Source organism: Nanorana parkeri, unplaced genomic scaffold (genome assembly GCF_000935625.1).
Source record: "Nanorana parkeri isolate BGI_ZX_2015 unplaced genomic scaffold, ASM93562v1 scaffold160, whole genome shotgun sequence".
Lineage (NCBI taxonomy): Eukaryota > Metazoa > Chordata > Amphibia > Anura > Dicroglossidae > Nanorana > Nanorana parkeri.
The window spans coordinates 1,845,285-1,858,693 of NW_017306428.1; the positions used below are offsets into that span (position 1 = coordinate 1,845,285).

The window sequence follows — 13,409 nt, forward strand, 5'->3', positions numbered from 1 at the left end:
CGGGCCCCAGCAACGGCAGGTAAGATGAGTTGGGAGGACGTGCAGGGAAAGGGACCCTGACCAGCCCACCTGAGACACTGCAGAGCCCACCATAGAGAGTCTCGGGTGGGCTGTGCTGGATCTATGGTGTGCCCCGCAGGGTCACTCTCAGGTGGGCTGTGTGGGGTCTCAGCTATGTGTGGGGTCTATGGTGGGCTGTGCAGGATCTCAGGTGGCCTCTGCAGGGCATCAGGTAGGTCCAGAGTCCAGCGCGTTCCTGAGCCCAGAGTCCAGTTAGTATTAGTGAATAGGGAGTTCAGTTAGTGAATAGGGAGTGCGGTTAGTGAATAGGTAGTGCGGTTAGTGTTAGTGAATAGGGAGTGCGGTTAGTGTTAGTGAATAGGGAGTGCGGTTAGTGTTAGTGAATAAGGAGTGCAGCTAGTGTTAGTGAATAGTTAGTGTTAGTGAATAGGGAGTGCAGCTAGTGTTAGTGAATAGGGAGTGCAGCTAGTGTTAGTGAATAGGGAGTGCCGCTAGTGTTAGTGAATAGTTAGTGTTAGTGAATAAGGAGTGCAGCTAGTGTTAGTGAATAGGAAGTGCAGTAAGTATTAGGGAATAGGGAGTGCAGCTAGTGTTAGTGAATAAGGAGTGCAGCTAGTGTTAGTGAATAGTTAGTGTTAGTGAATAGGGAGTGCGGCTAGTGTTAGTGATTAGTTAGTGTTAGTGAATAAGGAGATCAGCTAGTGTTAGTGAATAAGGAGTGCAGCTAGTGTTAGTGAATAGGAAGTGCAGTAAGTATTAGGGAATAGGGAGTGCAGCTAGTGTTAGTGAATAGTTAGTGTTAGTGAATAAGGAGTGCAGCTAGTGTTAGTGAATAGGAAGTGCAGTAAGTATTAGGGAATAGGGAGTGCAGCTAGTGTTAGTGAATAGTTAGTGTTAGTGAATAGGGAGTGCAGTTAGTGTTAGTGAATAGGGAGTGCGGTTAGTGTTAGTGAATAGGGAGTGCGGTAAGTGTTAGTTTATGGTCCTGCTTAACATATTTTGTGGTTCTCTGTACTGTTACAATATTCTGTACTTCTTCTGTATAATGCTACATAGAATTTTGTGTTATGTTGTCACCAGGGCAGGCGCTGCTAGGCAGTGGCAAAACAACCGGGGGGCGTAAAGGGGAAGGGGGGCGCCGGCTGAAAATTGCACTTTTGGCTAAATGCCGAAAGTGCCATTTTCCTGCCATTTTCGCAGCCGTGATTTCTTTCCCCCACGCTGGGCACTGCTCTTTGTCCCAGCAGGGAGGAGAGAAAGTGACAGCCGACCGAGCGCTGCGGGAGGAGACCGCCGTGATCGGCCGGTGTCTCTCCTCCCACACCGCTCAGCCACCTAACACAGTCCGACAGAGCGGTGTGTGGGCGGAGACAGCGCTGTCACAGGAGGCTGAGCTTTCCTCCCTGCACTGCTTGCTCAGCCTCCTGTGACAGCGTGTCAGAGAGGAGAGCGAGAGCAAACACTCAGCGATCAGTGATCACTGAGTGTTTGTACATAATTGAGGATATGCTATTGTTACTGTATACTCAATTATGAATGAATGGGAAGTGATCTACATCACCTCCTGTCCACTCATAATTGTAGTTATAGTAAACAAACAATGTTCTCATGTTATAAATGAACAGGAACACTCATAGAGGATTTACCCAGTCTCAATAAGACGACACAATACTCACCTTCTAAAAAAAAGGCTGTAACACATGTACACTTTGCAAAATCATCACTTGCTTTCCTTTAGTGAAACCTTGACTACTTGAGGGCTTATTCATACAGACTTCATCTTGTCTATAAGCAGTGTGTACACAGTAATTTCCAATAAAATTGTAAAGCTTTGGACAAGCTGTAAGCAACTTTGTATAAGCCTTTAAATTAAACTTCAGGTCCAGTTAATAGAGGATAAACATAAACCTAAATGTGACTGTTGCCTGTCACCCAACACAAGCTGATAACAGGCTTCAGCAGCCTTTAATCAAGTGTGCAGCGGTTCGGTAGCTTAGTGACGCACGCTAGCATTTGGGATTTTGAAAGTGATAGTCAGCAATCCCATTTAGATTTGTGTTTAACAACTTTATAATGGATCTGTATTTTTATTTAAGCTTAAAGCATCCTGGCCTGGCCCAAAGGTTTTGGTTATAGTTGTTCCAAGGCAACTGTAAACATTGCTGCATTAGTTTTCTGTGTACATTTTTTGCAAGTACAGAAAAATACCTATTGTTTTTACCAAAATTCCAGTGTCCTTGTCAATTCCTATGTAATGGACTGATATCTAAAACCATGTTATAGCTTTCTCAGCTGTCTTTGTTGAATAATAGAATTCCTCCTTACCTATGTAATAGAGTTCAGGTAGGGAGAAGGTGTTTGTAGTCCAAATCAGGAGAACAACCTAGGGTGACAAAGTTGCTCCTCCATAGATTCAGTGAAGTGAACGAATGTTGCCACCCTAGGATAGAAAGTGTGTTAATGGCAGGATTCTTTTCACTAAGTAAAAATAAAGGAAAAAAAGCCTGACCAAAGATAACTTAAAGGGTTTTTAAACAGCCTTTTATGTCACTTTAAGGCAGCCACCGCATATAGGGCTGGTACGCTGCAATATTTTACTCACTTATATTGTTTTTAGGTTGAGATATGCTTAAGTTAATGCTATGGCCAACTATTTATTTTTGAGATATACAGTAAAAGAATACTACTATCTGAGTGTTGAGGCAATATCACATGGGCCAACTGTAGGCAAGATACACCCTCCTAATACTTTGCATGCAGAGTTGAGAAATATTGTTAGACTTTAATTTATTGCCAACTGGAGGAATTGACCTTGAATGTTAAAACAAAATAATCTGAAGGAAAATTGATATATGCATGGTGGAGTTTAATAGATATGTGTCCTCAGATAAATCCATACATGTTTGCTTCTGCTTTGGCCAGTGTTGGTACAACACACAACAATGTTTGTCATCTAACCATTAAAGGAGAAGTATTTGTTTTGTCACACAATGTTTGCTGCTGAAGTCTATCAGGGTTATTCACAAAAGGGAGAAGAGTTTGGAGAAGGCAGGAGAAGTGACCAATCTAGGACAACATAGCTGAACTGGAAAGTGAGCTGAATTGGAGAATGTTTCCAAATCAGCTATGTTGTCCTAGCTTGTTCACTTCTCCTGCCTTCTCCAAACTCTTCACCCTTTTGTGAATAATCCTGTATGAGACCAAAAAGCACTGTAATCTGCAAAAAGCAAAAAAAAGTAGCCAAACGTAATGTATCTATGTACTTTTTACAGGCATTTTTCTGCTTGCGACATAATACACAGGTGTGAACAGGGGCCATATAAATTAATGGGATTCCTTGTCTTGAGTGTTTTGTTGCTCTGACTGAGCACAATCCAAAACGAAAAATGCGACTAACTTATGCAAGTCGCACCTGCGCGGTTTTTAGTTTTGCAGATAAGATTAGTTTCTGTGGAGCAAACATTTCTGCCAACATTTTTTCTAGATTTTGGATATGATTCATCAGTTAAGCCTAACCTTCCTACATTGCCAAACACAAGCTTCAGCAGTATAAGGCAACATCTGAAAATCATTTTTTTCTTATAGTGGGTATGGGGAATTAGTATGTTTTTTCATTCAAAACAGTTTAATTGTTCAAATGAAGACAAATAAGTGCAAAAAGTATGTAATCTTGTAAAAAGATAACTCACTAAAGGTAATGGTACAATGTCATTATGAACAACAGCAGCCATTATTTGCAAAAAGGTAAAGAATTCCCCCTGCACTAGTACCTACTATTTCAGTGTTCCTGAAGCATTCCACTCCATCACTGGCTACTCCTCCCATTCCTACTATACCCTATACTTGACAATCCCTGTTTTTTACCAGGTATACATGACTCTGCATTCCAAACCTTAACGCATCGAAGGCGAACCAAAATCTCACATTTCAGCTCTGCTGCCACGTGGCCCACACTGACATGACTTCAGACCCATATATGCCACCTTGGAATTCTGGGGAACTTTACAGCTACATAATTTTTTGACCTCTTTGCCACCTCCAAGCCTGCACTCCTGACCTATGACTTCCTTTGAGAACACGTGTGCCAAACAAAGCCCCATAAGACATGTCATTTTTTTAATAGTACACTGCTTTGACCATCAAGGATGCAACACAACCCCTTCCTTACTTGCAAAAATTGGAGAGTTACTCAAAGTTCAATTTCTTAAGAAAACACAATTCAATTTTTTCCTCACAAATTGTCAATAAATAACAGCCATCAAGAAACAGAGTACAAACTTTTAATGAGGTAGTAAGGATCCAAAGTTTCCTGTATTTCTTTTTTCCATCCATCCCCAACCATTGTTAGCCCTGTTAGGAGGGGGAATGCTTTGTTCTTCATATCTTCTGGGAATGCCCCAAACTCTTTGACTTTTGGAAGAGGGTTGAAACAATAGCCTAAAAATTGTATGGACTTCCCTATACCACAAGATCTGGCATTTTTCTTCATCACAATGCCGTTCAGTGGAAAACATACAAATGCTCCCTTTTAGTGCATCTTGTGATGGGCAAGGGCATGTATCCTCACACTTTGGTGTAGGCAAAAAGAACCTACTATAGCTCAATGATTCACATGAATTAACAATAGTAAACTTGTGGAGGATCTTACCTCTATGATCAAGGGTACAGAAGAGGCCTACGGTAGAAGTGGTTCAGCTAGATAGAATATACTTTTACTACTAACTTTATCTCTACGCTGGCATCAACCTCTACCTGAACGGTATTTTAAAAGCTTTTTAAACAAATGCGGAGGCCGTTAATGTGCACTGGACATTGTGGAGTGTGTGCTTTCCATCCCTCCCGAACCTGAGCTCACCCCTAATCACATGAGTTGGTTACAATTTGAATACCAGAGTACCCCAGGTTTCAGCGTTCCAGAGGAGGAAACTGGATGTGTCATATTGACAGCGGGTGCATGTTTTCCTACTGCTAGTTTGCTTAACTAGTAGAAAGGATATTTGAAAAGTTGTTAAGGAACCAAATACAGAAATACAGTCTGAAAAATAAGGGATGTCAAAGAAATCTGGTCTCTTTTGAGGAATTAGAAAGTAGAAACATAAAAGGTGTGTTGAATTTTCTAAACTGTCACAATACTTCATAGATGCCTAGGGTTTGATTTACTAAAGGTCAATGTATGAGTCCTTTCATGGGAAAAACTTTATTGCATGAGATCACGTTTTCGTTTTTTTATGATTTATAATGATTTTGATTATGGTTCGAAAAATTGTGCCACAAAGAGCAATACTGCACACTAATTTACCTTTTATTTTAATTGAATAATACTTTGAAGTGAGTAGAAAGGATGATACAGTATGCCTTGAGGCTACCAGCCTGGCAAGCTGTTCTCTTAAAAGAACAAAATGAAAGAATTACTTACAAATCTAAAAAAATAACTAGAGTACACAGGATGAGTCCCAGGCTTGCTCTGCATTTCAGTGGTCAGAAGAAAAACCTTTTCATTGTTAAAGTAAGTTAGACCATACTTCCTCTGGCTGAGTGAGGCTTCTGAAGATTTAGCTTTCCTTTTTTATTGAACTTGGAACAATTGCAAGTAATTATTTACCACACAAACAGTGTTACTGAATGCACATTATACATTTAATACCATGATGAAAAGATTTAATAATGCATTACATCACACTGCAGGGTTTCTAGAGTGTAGTAATATAGCATCTAATAGACAAGAATGCTGACTAAAAGTAGAAATGCTATGAAAGGCCATCATGAGGCTTAAAAAGTGAGTTCAGCTATAGGGATTACATATTTAATCTAACGTATACCTATGTAATAGGTTACAATACTTTGAAACAAGCATAGAAAGGTATTGCCATCTAGCACTATAATAAGCAGAGCTTGGTATGACTGATGCAAATTCAGAATTTTACTTCAGTGAAAACAATTTATAAATATGCTACATAGTTAAATAATGTGAAATGTCAGCACAAATTCTACCCTTAGCCTGTCCCAGGTTTATTGTTTTGTCACCAACATTACAATATCGCCAATTCGCATATGCAAAGCTGTCCGTGAAACTGTACTTTGTACATACAGTACTGGACAAAGAGACAGGTTTACTTTAGGCCCCTTTCACACGACTGTGTCAGAAGAGGATGCATCAACAGATCCTCTACTGATCACAGCAGTAGTGACATCCGTTTCCGTACGTTTTTTTCCTCCATCGTGCAATGGAGGAAAAAACGGATTGGGTTATTAACGTAGGATCCGAAGGATATAGCTGTAGCTTCGGCTGATCCGGAGCCGTTCGGTTCAGTCGAACCGAAGGGCTGCTGTACGGGCTATTCACTATAGTCCGTACAGCAGCCGAAGGCAGCCAAGCTGAAAGCATATGCTTCGGCTTGAATGAGCCCAAGTGACAGCCAAAGCGAACAGACTGCTGAAGGCTGGCCGTAAACCCCGCAAATGACAGCTGGGCGGAGCCAGCCCACTTGTAATGAATGATCAGCGTCCCCAAATTACCTGGGGATGCTGATCTATCATTAATCAATAACAACAGGATGGAGACGTCACGGCCGGCTCTGCCCAGTTGTTATTCATTGGCCGATACCTGCTAGAAGACTCTAGCAGGTGCTGGCCAATAGGAAGCAGTTGGGCGGAGCTATCTGTCAGTGCTAGCTCCACCCAAATGTTTTTTTTATTATAATTTTTTTCTTTTTTAAAATATCTTTATTTCTTTTTTCATTTTACTATGGGGTCTATTCACGAAGCAGCCGAATTCGGCTATTCACTCTTTGGCTCAGCTGAGCATGTTCCGCTGACCGAAGCCAACCATACAGAGCCTTCGGCAGCTGAGTAAATAACCCTTCGAAACTGCCGGACCCCATGTGTGTCCATGAGGAATTGGAAGTAAACGGACAAGTGTCCGTTTACATCAGATTACCCCTGGTTGGCAAAATCTAGTACGGCGAAATGGATCTCTGATCCGTTAATTTTTCCGGACCTAGCCAGAGTCGGGCTAACCGTGAGTAAACGGACGCTCATCCGTTTACACACAGCTGCCCATAGACTTGCATAGAGCATGCGACTGGGTCCTGCTGAAAAACTGACAGGCGGACCCAAACAGATTGCTCATGTGAAGGGGGCCTTACAGTACAAAATGCACAAAGCCCATAATTGCCTTAATTCAACTACAACCCTAATCTGCTGCCAGCTCATCCATGAATTACCTAGTATTTTTGGGGATGACAGACATCCCAACTCTCCCGGATGCTCCGGGAGTCTCCCGCTATTAGATAGTGGCTCCCGACCGCCCGGGAGAGAAACCCTTCCTCCATTTTTTTTTTCTTTTCTGACATCGGGAGCCGCGGCCCGACCGTCAGTCAGTCAGAAAAAAAAGGCATAGAATGCATAGCTGGATTCCTATTGGCTATTGCACTTTGCAATAGCCAATAGCAAACTAGCTAATGCACCCGCCCACTGCTGCTGTCAATCAGCAGAGGGGGACCTGAAGTTTTCTATCAGGTCATCTTCTGGGGATTGAAAGCAGCAGAGGGCGGGTGCATTAGCTAGTTTGCTATTGGCTATTGCAAAGTGCACTAGCCAATAGGAATCTAGCTATGCATTCGTATGCCTTTTTTTAAATTATTCTGATGACTGCAACTGTCAGAATACTAAAAAAAAATCAGAAAAAAACCCTGCAGATAGCAAAGAAGCTATTGCTTACTGTGCTATCTGCCATCATTTCAGTGGGGTGCTCTCTCCCAGCCCCTGCTACCCCCCCCTCCGCGGATGGGGGGAGGGGGAGGGCACCTCCCTGAAATTGCTTCTTTCAGGTTGGGATCCCTGGGATGATGAAATACTTAACATCCCCTGTGCAACTTTAAAATGTGTGCCTGATTGTCCAGTTATTGAGCTCTGTCACTTGCGGGCAGTAGTTTTCTTAACTGCCAGCAGGTTTTTTTCCTTACTTAGAAAGTCAAAACTTATACAGGAATCTCAGGCAAGATGCCAATGGATCAGAGTACTGGTGTAGCCAGAGAAGTTAAGTACATGCTCAATGGACACTGTACAGTAAAGTAAACCCAGTATTTTGCTCAGCATTTCTTGTGAAAGTGGAATTCACAAGATAGCTCAGCTCCAGCATTCACAGATGCAAATTAAATGCATAATGCAAACGTGAACAAGCATAAAGCAGAAGTAAGATATAGGATGAAGATATACACTGAGTGGCCAGATTATTATGACCACCTGACATTTGTAGGCAAATTATCCATAATTAGCTATAATTTTGCGCTGAAGTTGCTAGAGGGCCAGACCATTATAAATAGGGAAGCAGGTTGTTTACCACGACAGTAGAAGTGATTTTTTTTCTGAAGATATGGGTAAACAACGCGATTTAACAGCCTTTGAACGTGGGATGATTGTTGGCGCGGAGCCATGGAGCGAGTATCAGCAAAACAGCAGAATTAGTTAAATGTTCAGGAGCAGCTGTTGTTAAAGTGTTTAAAGACTGGACTGTCAGCTGAAAATCTGGGTCTGAACGTGCGAATTGTGGCCGTCAGCGACTAGTCAATGTTAGGGCAGAACGGAGAGTGGCAAGACTGGTACAAGAAAACAGACGGGCAACAGTGCAGTGTCAGATTCCTCGCATCACCTTTCAACATCTGGTGGAGTCACGAGGCGGCCCAACAAAGTCATCTCGTGGCCCAACGAAGTACTGATGGGGTGGTCATAATAATCTGGTCACTCAGTGTAGGTCAGTAGAGAAACACCTGCCACATGCATTAAAGACTTTCATTTTTATAAACTGAATTGAAAAAGTACCATAGAATTGCTTATATAACTTGATCACATGAGCTGACAGACAAGATATTTCAAAAGATGCAGAAGAAAGGATCACTGCAGGGGTTCTAATGGGTAACACTGTCTTATGACAGTGGTAGTGATTTACTGTGTAAAACAATAATTAGGTATGACAGAGGGAGATACTATGCTCTTAATTACCTTCTGTGGGTAACCGGTGCATCATTTTACCAGTAGTCATAATTGCTACAATTACAATTGCTGCCATTTTACTGAGATGCCATCCAGATCAAGATTTATGGGGTGATTTACTAAAGGTAAATATGCTGTTCACTTTGCAAGAGAATTTGCACTTTTCAGGGGAAGTTTCCCTTAGCTTGGTGAATGAGGTGAACCTCTGCTGACACCCGCAATTCAATCTAACAAAAATACAATTAATTTTCCTTGCACATGTATTATTTGCAAAGTGAAATTTTACTACATGAAACAAACTTCAGGAAATTTCCAGTGAAAACTGCAAATTCGCTTGCAAAGTGAACAGCCTATTTGCCTTTAGTAAATCAACCCATTAGTTTTTGAAATATCAAGAATCTTGACTGCAGACCAATAATGTAAAATGTAGAACACACTGAAGAAGGATAAGGTGTGTGCTACAGTTGAAGAAAAATGATTGTATATGTTTAAGAAAAGTTTGCTCTTATGAATTAATTGTCATTAATTGTAAACGTAAATGTAATATACAAATCCGCTATACTGTGTTGAGAAGATTAATCTATATAAACTAAGAAGCAGTCCACAGAGTGAAGTGGAAACAAACCGGCAGTTTATTCAGGTGAAAGCATAAATACAACAGGTAACAGCTGCATTCCTGAGGCATTTTGCACCAAGAGATATTTGTACTGTTCTATTTAAGCTTTGATCTGAATATACCTCTGTTTTCTTGCCACAATACTCTTTGGACGGCTTCTTTGTCTGTGTCTGATGACCTGGGCAAAGCTAAGGCTATGGAAGCATAGTAGTGGGTGCATTATAGTTGGTTTTCCCTAGCTGTTTTCTTCTGAAAAGACTTGTTTAGTCATCTTGTGCAATGTAATATCCCATTAACATATTTATGCAACGAAACACATGAAAACTTTATATATGAAATAGAGTTTATTGAAGAGAATTCTATGTTTTTTTGATGTTTATCCCCCACAAGGGCACTGTATATTGCCTGTAACATAGTCTTAACCTGTAATATTTGAATAAAATAATATAGATTTAAAAAGCTCTGCCCTTTTTGTGTGATTTTTGTTTTGTCTCAGTAAAGTTTTGCTATATTTCTTCTTTTCTCTGATGGTTTCCTTTAAGTCCCAAAACAGGGTCTGCTCTATTCAGGTCCTGGTGGAAATCCAGAAGGATCCAAACTGGATACATATAGCATATGTGTCCAGTTTGACCCAAAGCAAGAGATGCCCATCCTAAAAACATTTTAGCACATCTTGGAGTTAGTCTGCAACTCCAGCTCAAGCCCGGCATTTTTAAAACTTTTGAAGGTAAGTATACAAGTATCTTCACTACATTTCATACAGTTGTATCAGCAGGCAAGAAAATACATTGCATCTCAGCAGAAGCAGCACAGCAGGCAACAGTGTGACTAAGTTATTAAGGAACTTTTAGCTCCCAAAACCTAAAGAACTTAGCAGTAGAGTGGCCTCACCATCCCACTAGGGTATGGACTTTGTAAGGCCACTGGTGAGAAGGCATGCAACATCATGTGTATGAAATCATAAAGCTAGATGTAACTTGAGTACTGAGGGAAGGTACAAAGAACTGTGGATCAAGCTGATTATAGAAGCACTAATAAAGTTCTGAGTCAGACCATGCCTATAATGTATGTGCTTGGCTTGTAATTCATATATGTTTTACTCATTAGGATGACAGGTGGCATCATATTGTGTTGGCCAGAACGTTCTTGCAATTATTGGGCATGCTATGTCCAGTGACATAATGAAGCAGGACCCTCTAATAAGTTGTTGCAAGGGCTCCAAAACAGTGAGAATGGCTAATATCTGTGCTCTCATTGGTCCGTGTACAGGACTAGAACCATCAATATATTGGTGCAAATATTTTGCAGTACTATTTTTGTGCCTACAGTATGCTAGAATTAGGAATGCACTTAGCTGCATTGGGCATTATAAGATGTTGTGTAATATTTGATGCACTGCTTCTAATTAGGGGCAGTTTTCTCGTTACCTTAGGTAAGTAGGTAGCACAGTTATAATTACTGACTTCCAAACCTACTTAACCTTGTTCAGTAGCTTGAGGAACTGTATTTCATTTATAGTATTTTACTTGGTAGGTCTCATATTTACCACTGCTGCTAAGGAGGAACAGGCAAAGTTTTTTCAGTTATATAAACATGATCTACTTGTAGTAAAGGAAAAAGTATCATAGACTGTACATTAATTTTCTGTACTCCTTCTCAGATCTCCATTTGACTCTAGAACAGGATATACTAAAGCTCTTTGCATGCCCTGTCTTCTTTTTAAACATAACAGCTAGCAGCAGGTAAGTTGATTTACAGCTGTGTGTTTTATCATTTCAAAAGTCCAGTAACATTTTATACCATTGGTATTAAAGATTTGTCCCTTTCTCATCATGGACCTTTCCTGCAGCATTTTCTGCAGAGGAAAAAAAGCCAACAGAGTGAGGCCGCTTTGTAATTGTAGAGCTAGGAATTCAGCTGCAGCTAGTGTAGCCACTGGAACCCATGAGAGAAAGGGAGTCACAATCAGTTTAGGTCGACTGACAATTTTATCCTTACAAATTGACTAATAATCACCCAGTGTGTAATGGTGTCATATTAGCTACAGAGGTAATAGTGAGAAGGTAGCATTTAGGTCTGCCTATGTGTTAAAAGACCCCAACAATAATATTTACCAGAGATTAAAAAGAAAAAAACAGGGACTTATAGATATGACACTCCAAATAATGCACTTCTGTTGTTCAGCCTGAACAATAAAGTCCAAAAGACAATACACTGACTTGATTATTGCACTTTCTTCTCTTCTTGACAATAATTTTAAGCTAACAAGTTTTTATTTGCTATGAAGAATGTCATCCAGCACAGTACAAGTCTCTGAATCCATTGTGATTTCCTGTAGATCTCTATTCAGATCAGGACAGGTCAGGTCCATGCATAACAGGACTCACGTAGAGTGTATGCTAATTTTAAAAAGAACAAGGTTTAAAAGGAGGTTGATAGTGCTTCAGTTGATAGTACCCCTGGTATTAGATCATACGCTTCTCTTTCAACTTCCTTAATAATTCCTGAGGTGTTTGGGCTGATATTCTTTGTCGATGTTCCAGTCTTTCCCTCAAGCCAGTAAGTTGTCATGTCTCCTTTGCCCTATGGAAAACAAAAGGTAAATCACATATATACAAACTGAATGAATATCTAAGGCACATGCTAGCGTAGGGTCCAGAGGTCCATCAACATACAATTATAATGCCACTTTAGACCATACCTGTTAATAAATACCCTAGAACTATTTGTCATAACTGAGCAATGTGCTTTCAACAATATGAGAAATGTAATTCTCTGATTATGGTACCTGTCAGTGTATGCTGCCATCTTACATTGATTCACATTGCGTACTGTTTGTTGTAGTTAAAATATACCTGTACTGAGAGATTTATGTAGGGCTGCCATTGTATACCTTTCATTTTGAAAATGTTAGTTATGTTGGTTCAGTGGTTTAAAATGTTTTGATTCACCAACCAGGAATCAGGGTTGAACCAGCCTAAGGCAAAAGCCAAGAGGAAGAAAAAAAATCTATTAACATGTTTTCATGTGACACAAAATTGTTAATCAGGGTTAATTAGGAAAAAAACAAAGGTGAATAAAAGGTTGAACAGAAAAAAACTTTTATTTAAACATTGTAAGGTTGCTGGAATTGACATGATAAAAATCTGCATGTAAAAGCAAAAAGGGGATTATTCGTTAAGCCAAGTGAATAGCTGAGCCGAAGTGATGTGAGCCGAATGCCGTTCGGCTATTCACTTCGATACTGTTTGGCTGTTTTCAGCTGTACATCGGCTAAAATCAGTTGTATATAGGGTAGCTTCGGTTCAGCTGAGCATGCTCAGCATGTTCGGCTGAGCTGAAGTGGAGGAGCCGTTCGACTCAGCCGATCCAACATCTGGATTGGCTGAGCCGAACCTCCGGCAGTTCACTCGTTGCTGTTCGCCATATTCTCATAGGGGCCGAATGGCAGTGAGTAAATAGCTGAATGCCGCCAAATATAAAGATGACATGTTAATAAGAGAAAAGAAAAAGAAAATGGTGTGGGATCCCCATTCCGAACCATACAAGAGCCTTTAGGTCTGGTTGGAAATTAAGTAGGGACAAATATGATAGGTGTCGACAAAAAGTAAACACACGGGTGGAGTTAGCGGTGACATCACCGCTGGCTCCACCTATTTGTTTTAAATTGGCCGGCATCTGTCATATGGGTCAGCCAAATCAAAACAACTGGGCAGAGCCAGCCGTGATGTCACAGCTGGCTCTGCCCAGTTATTGTCATTCAAGGACAGCCCAGTGTCCT

At 40.7% G+C, this 13,409-nt stretch overlaps 1 protein-coding gene across 1 annotated transcript in view; it reads right to left on the minus strand.

The window, feature by feature from the left end:
- Positions 1-12,049: 12,049 nt before the first annotated feature.
- The window catches only part of LOC108785406 (atrial natriuretic peptide receptor 1-like), a 108,932-nt gene continuing 107,572 nt past the window's right edge, over positions 12,050-13,409 (minus strand). The window contains exon 27 of the mRNA XM_018554463.1: positions 12,050-12,211. Coding sequence (XP_018409965.1) covers positions 12,050-12,211 — 162 coding nt within the window. The remainder of the gene's footprint in view (positions 12,212-13,409) is intronic.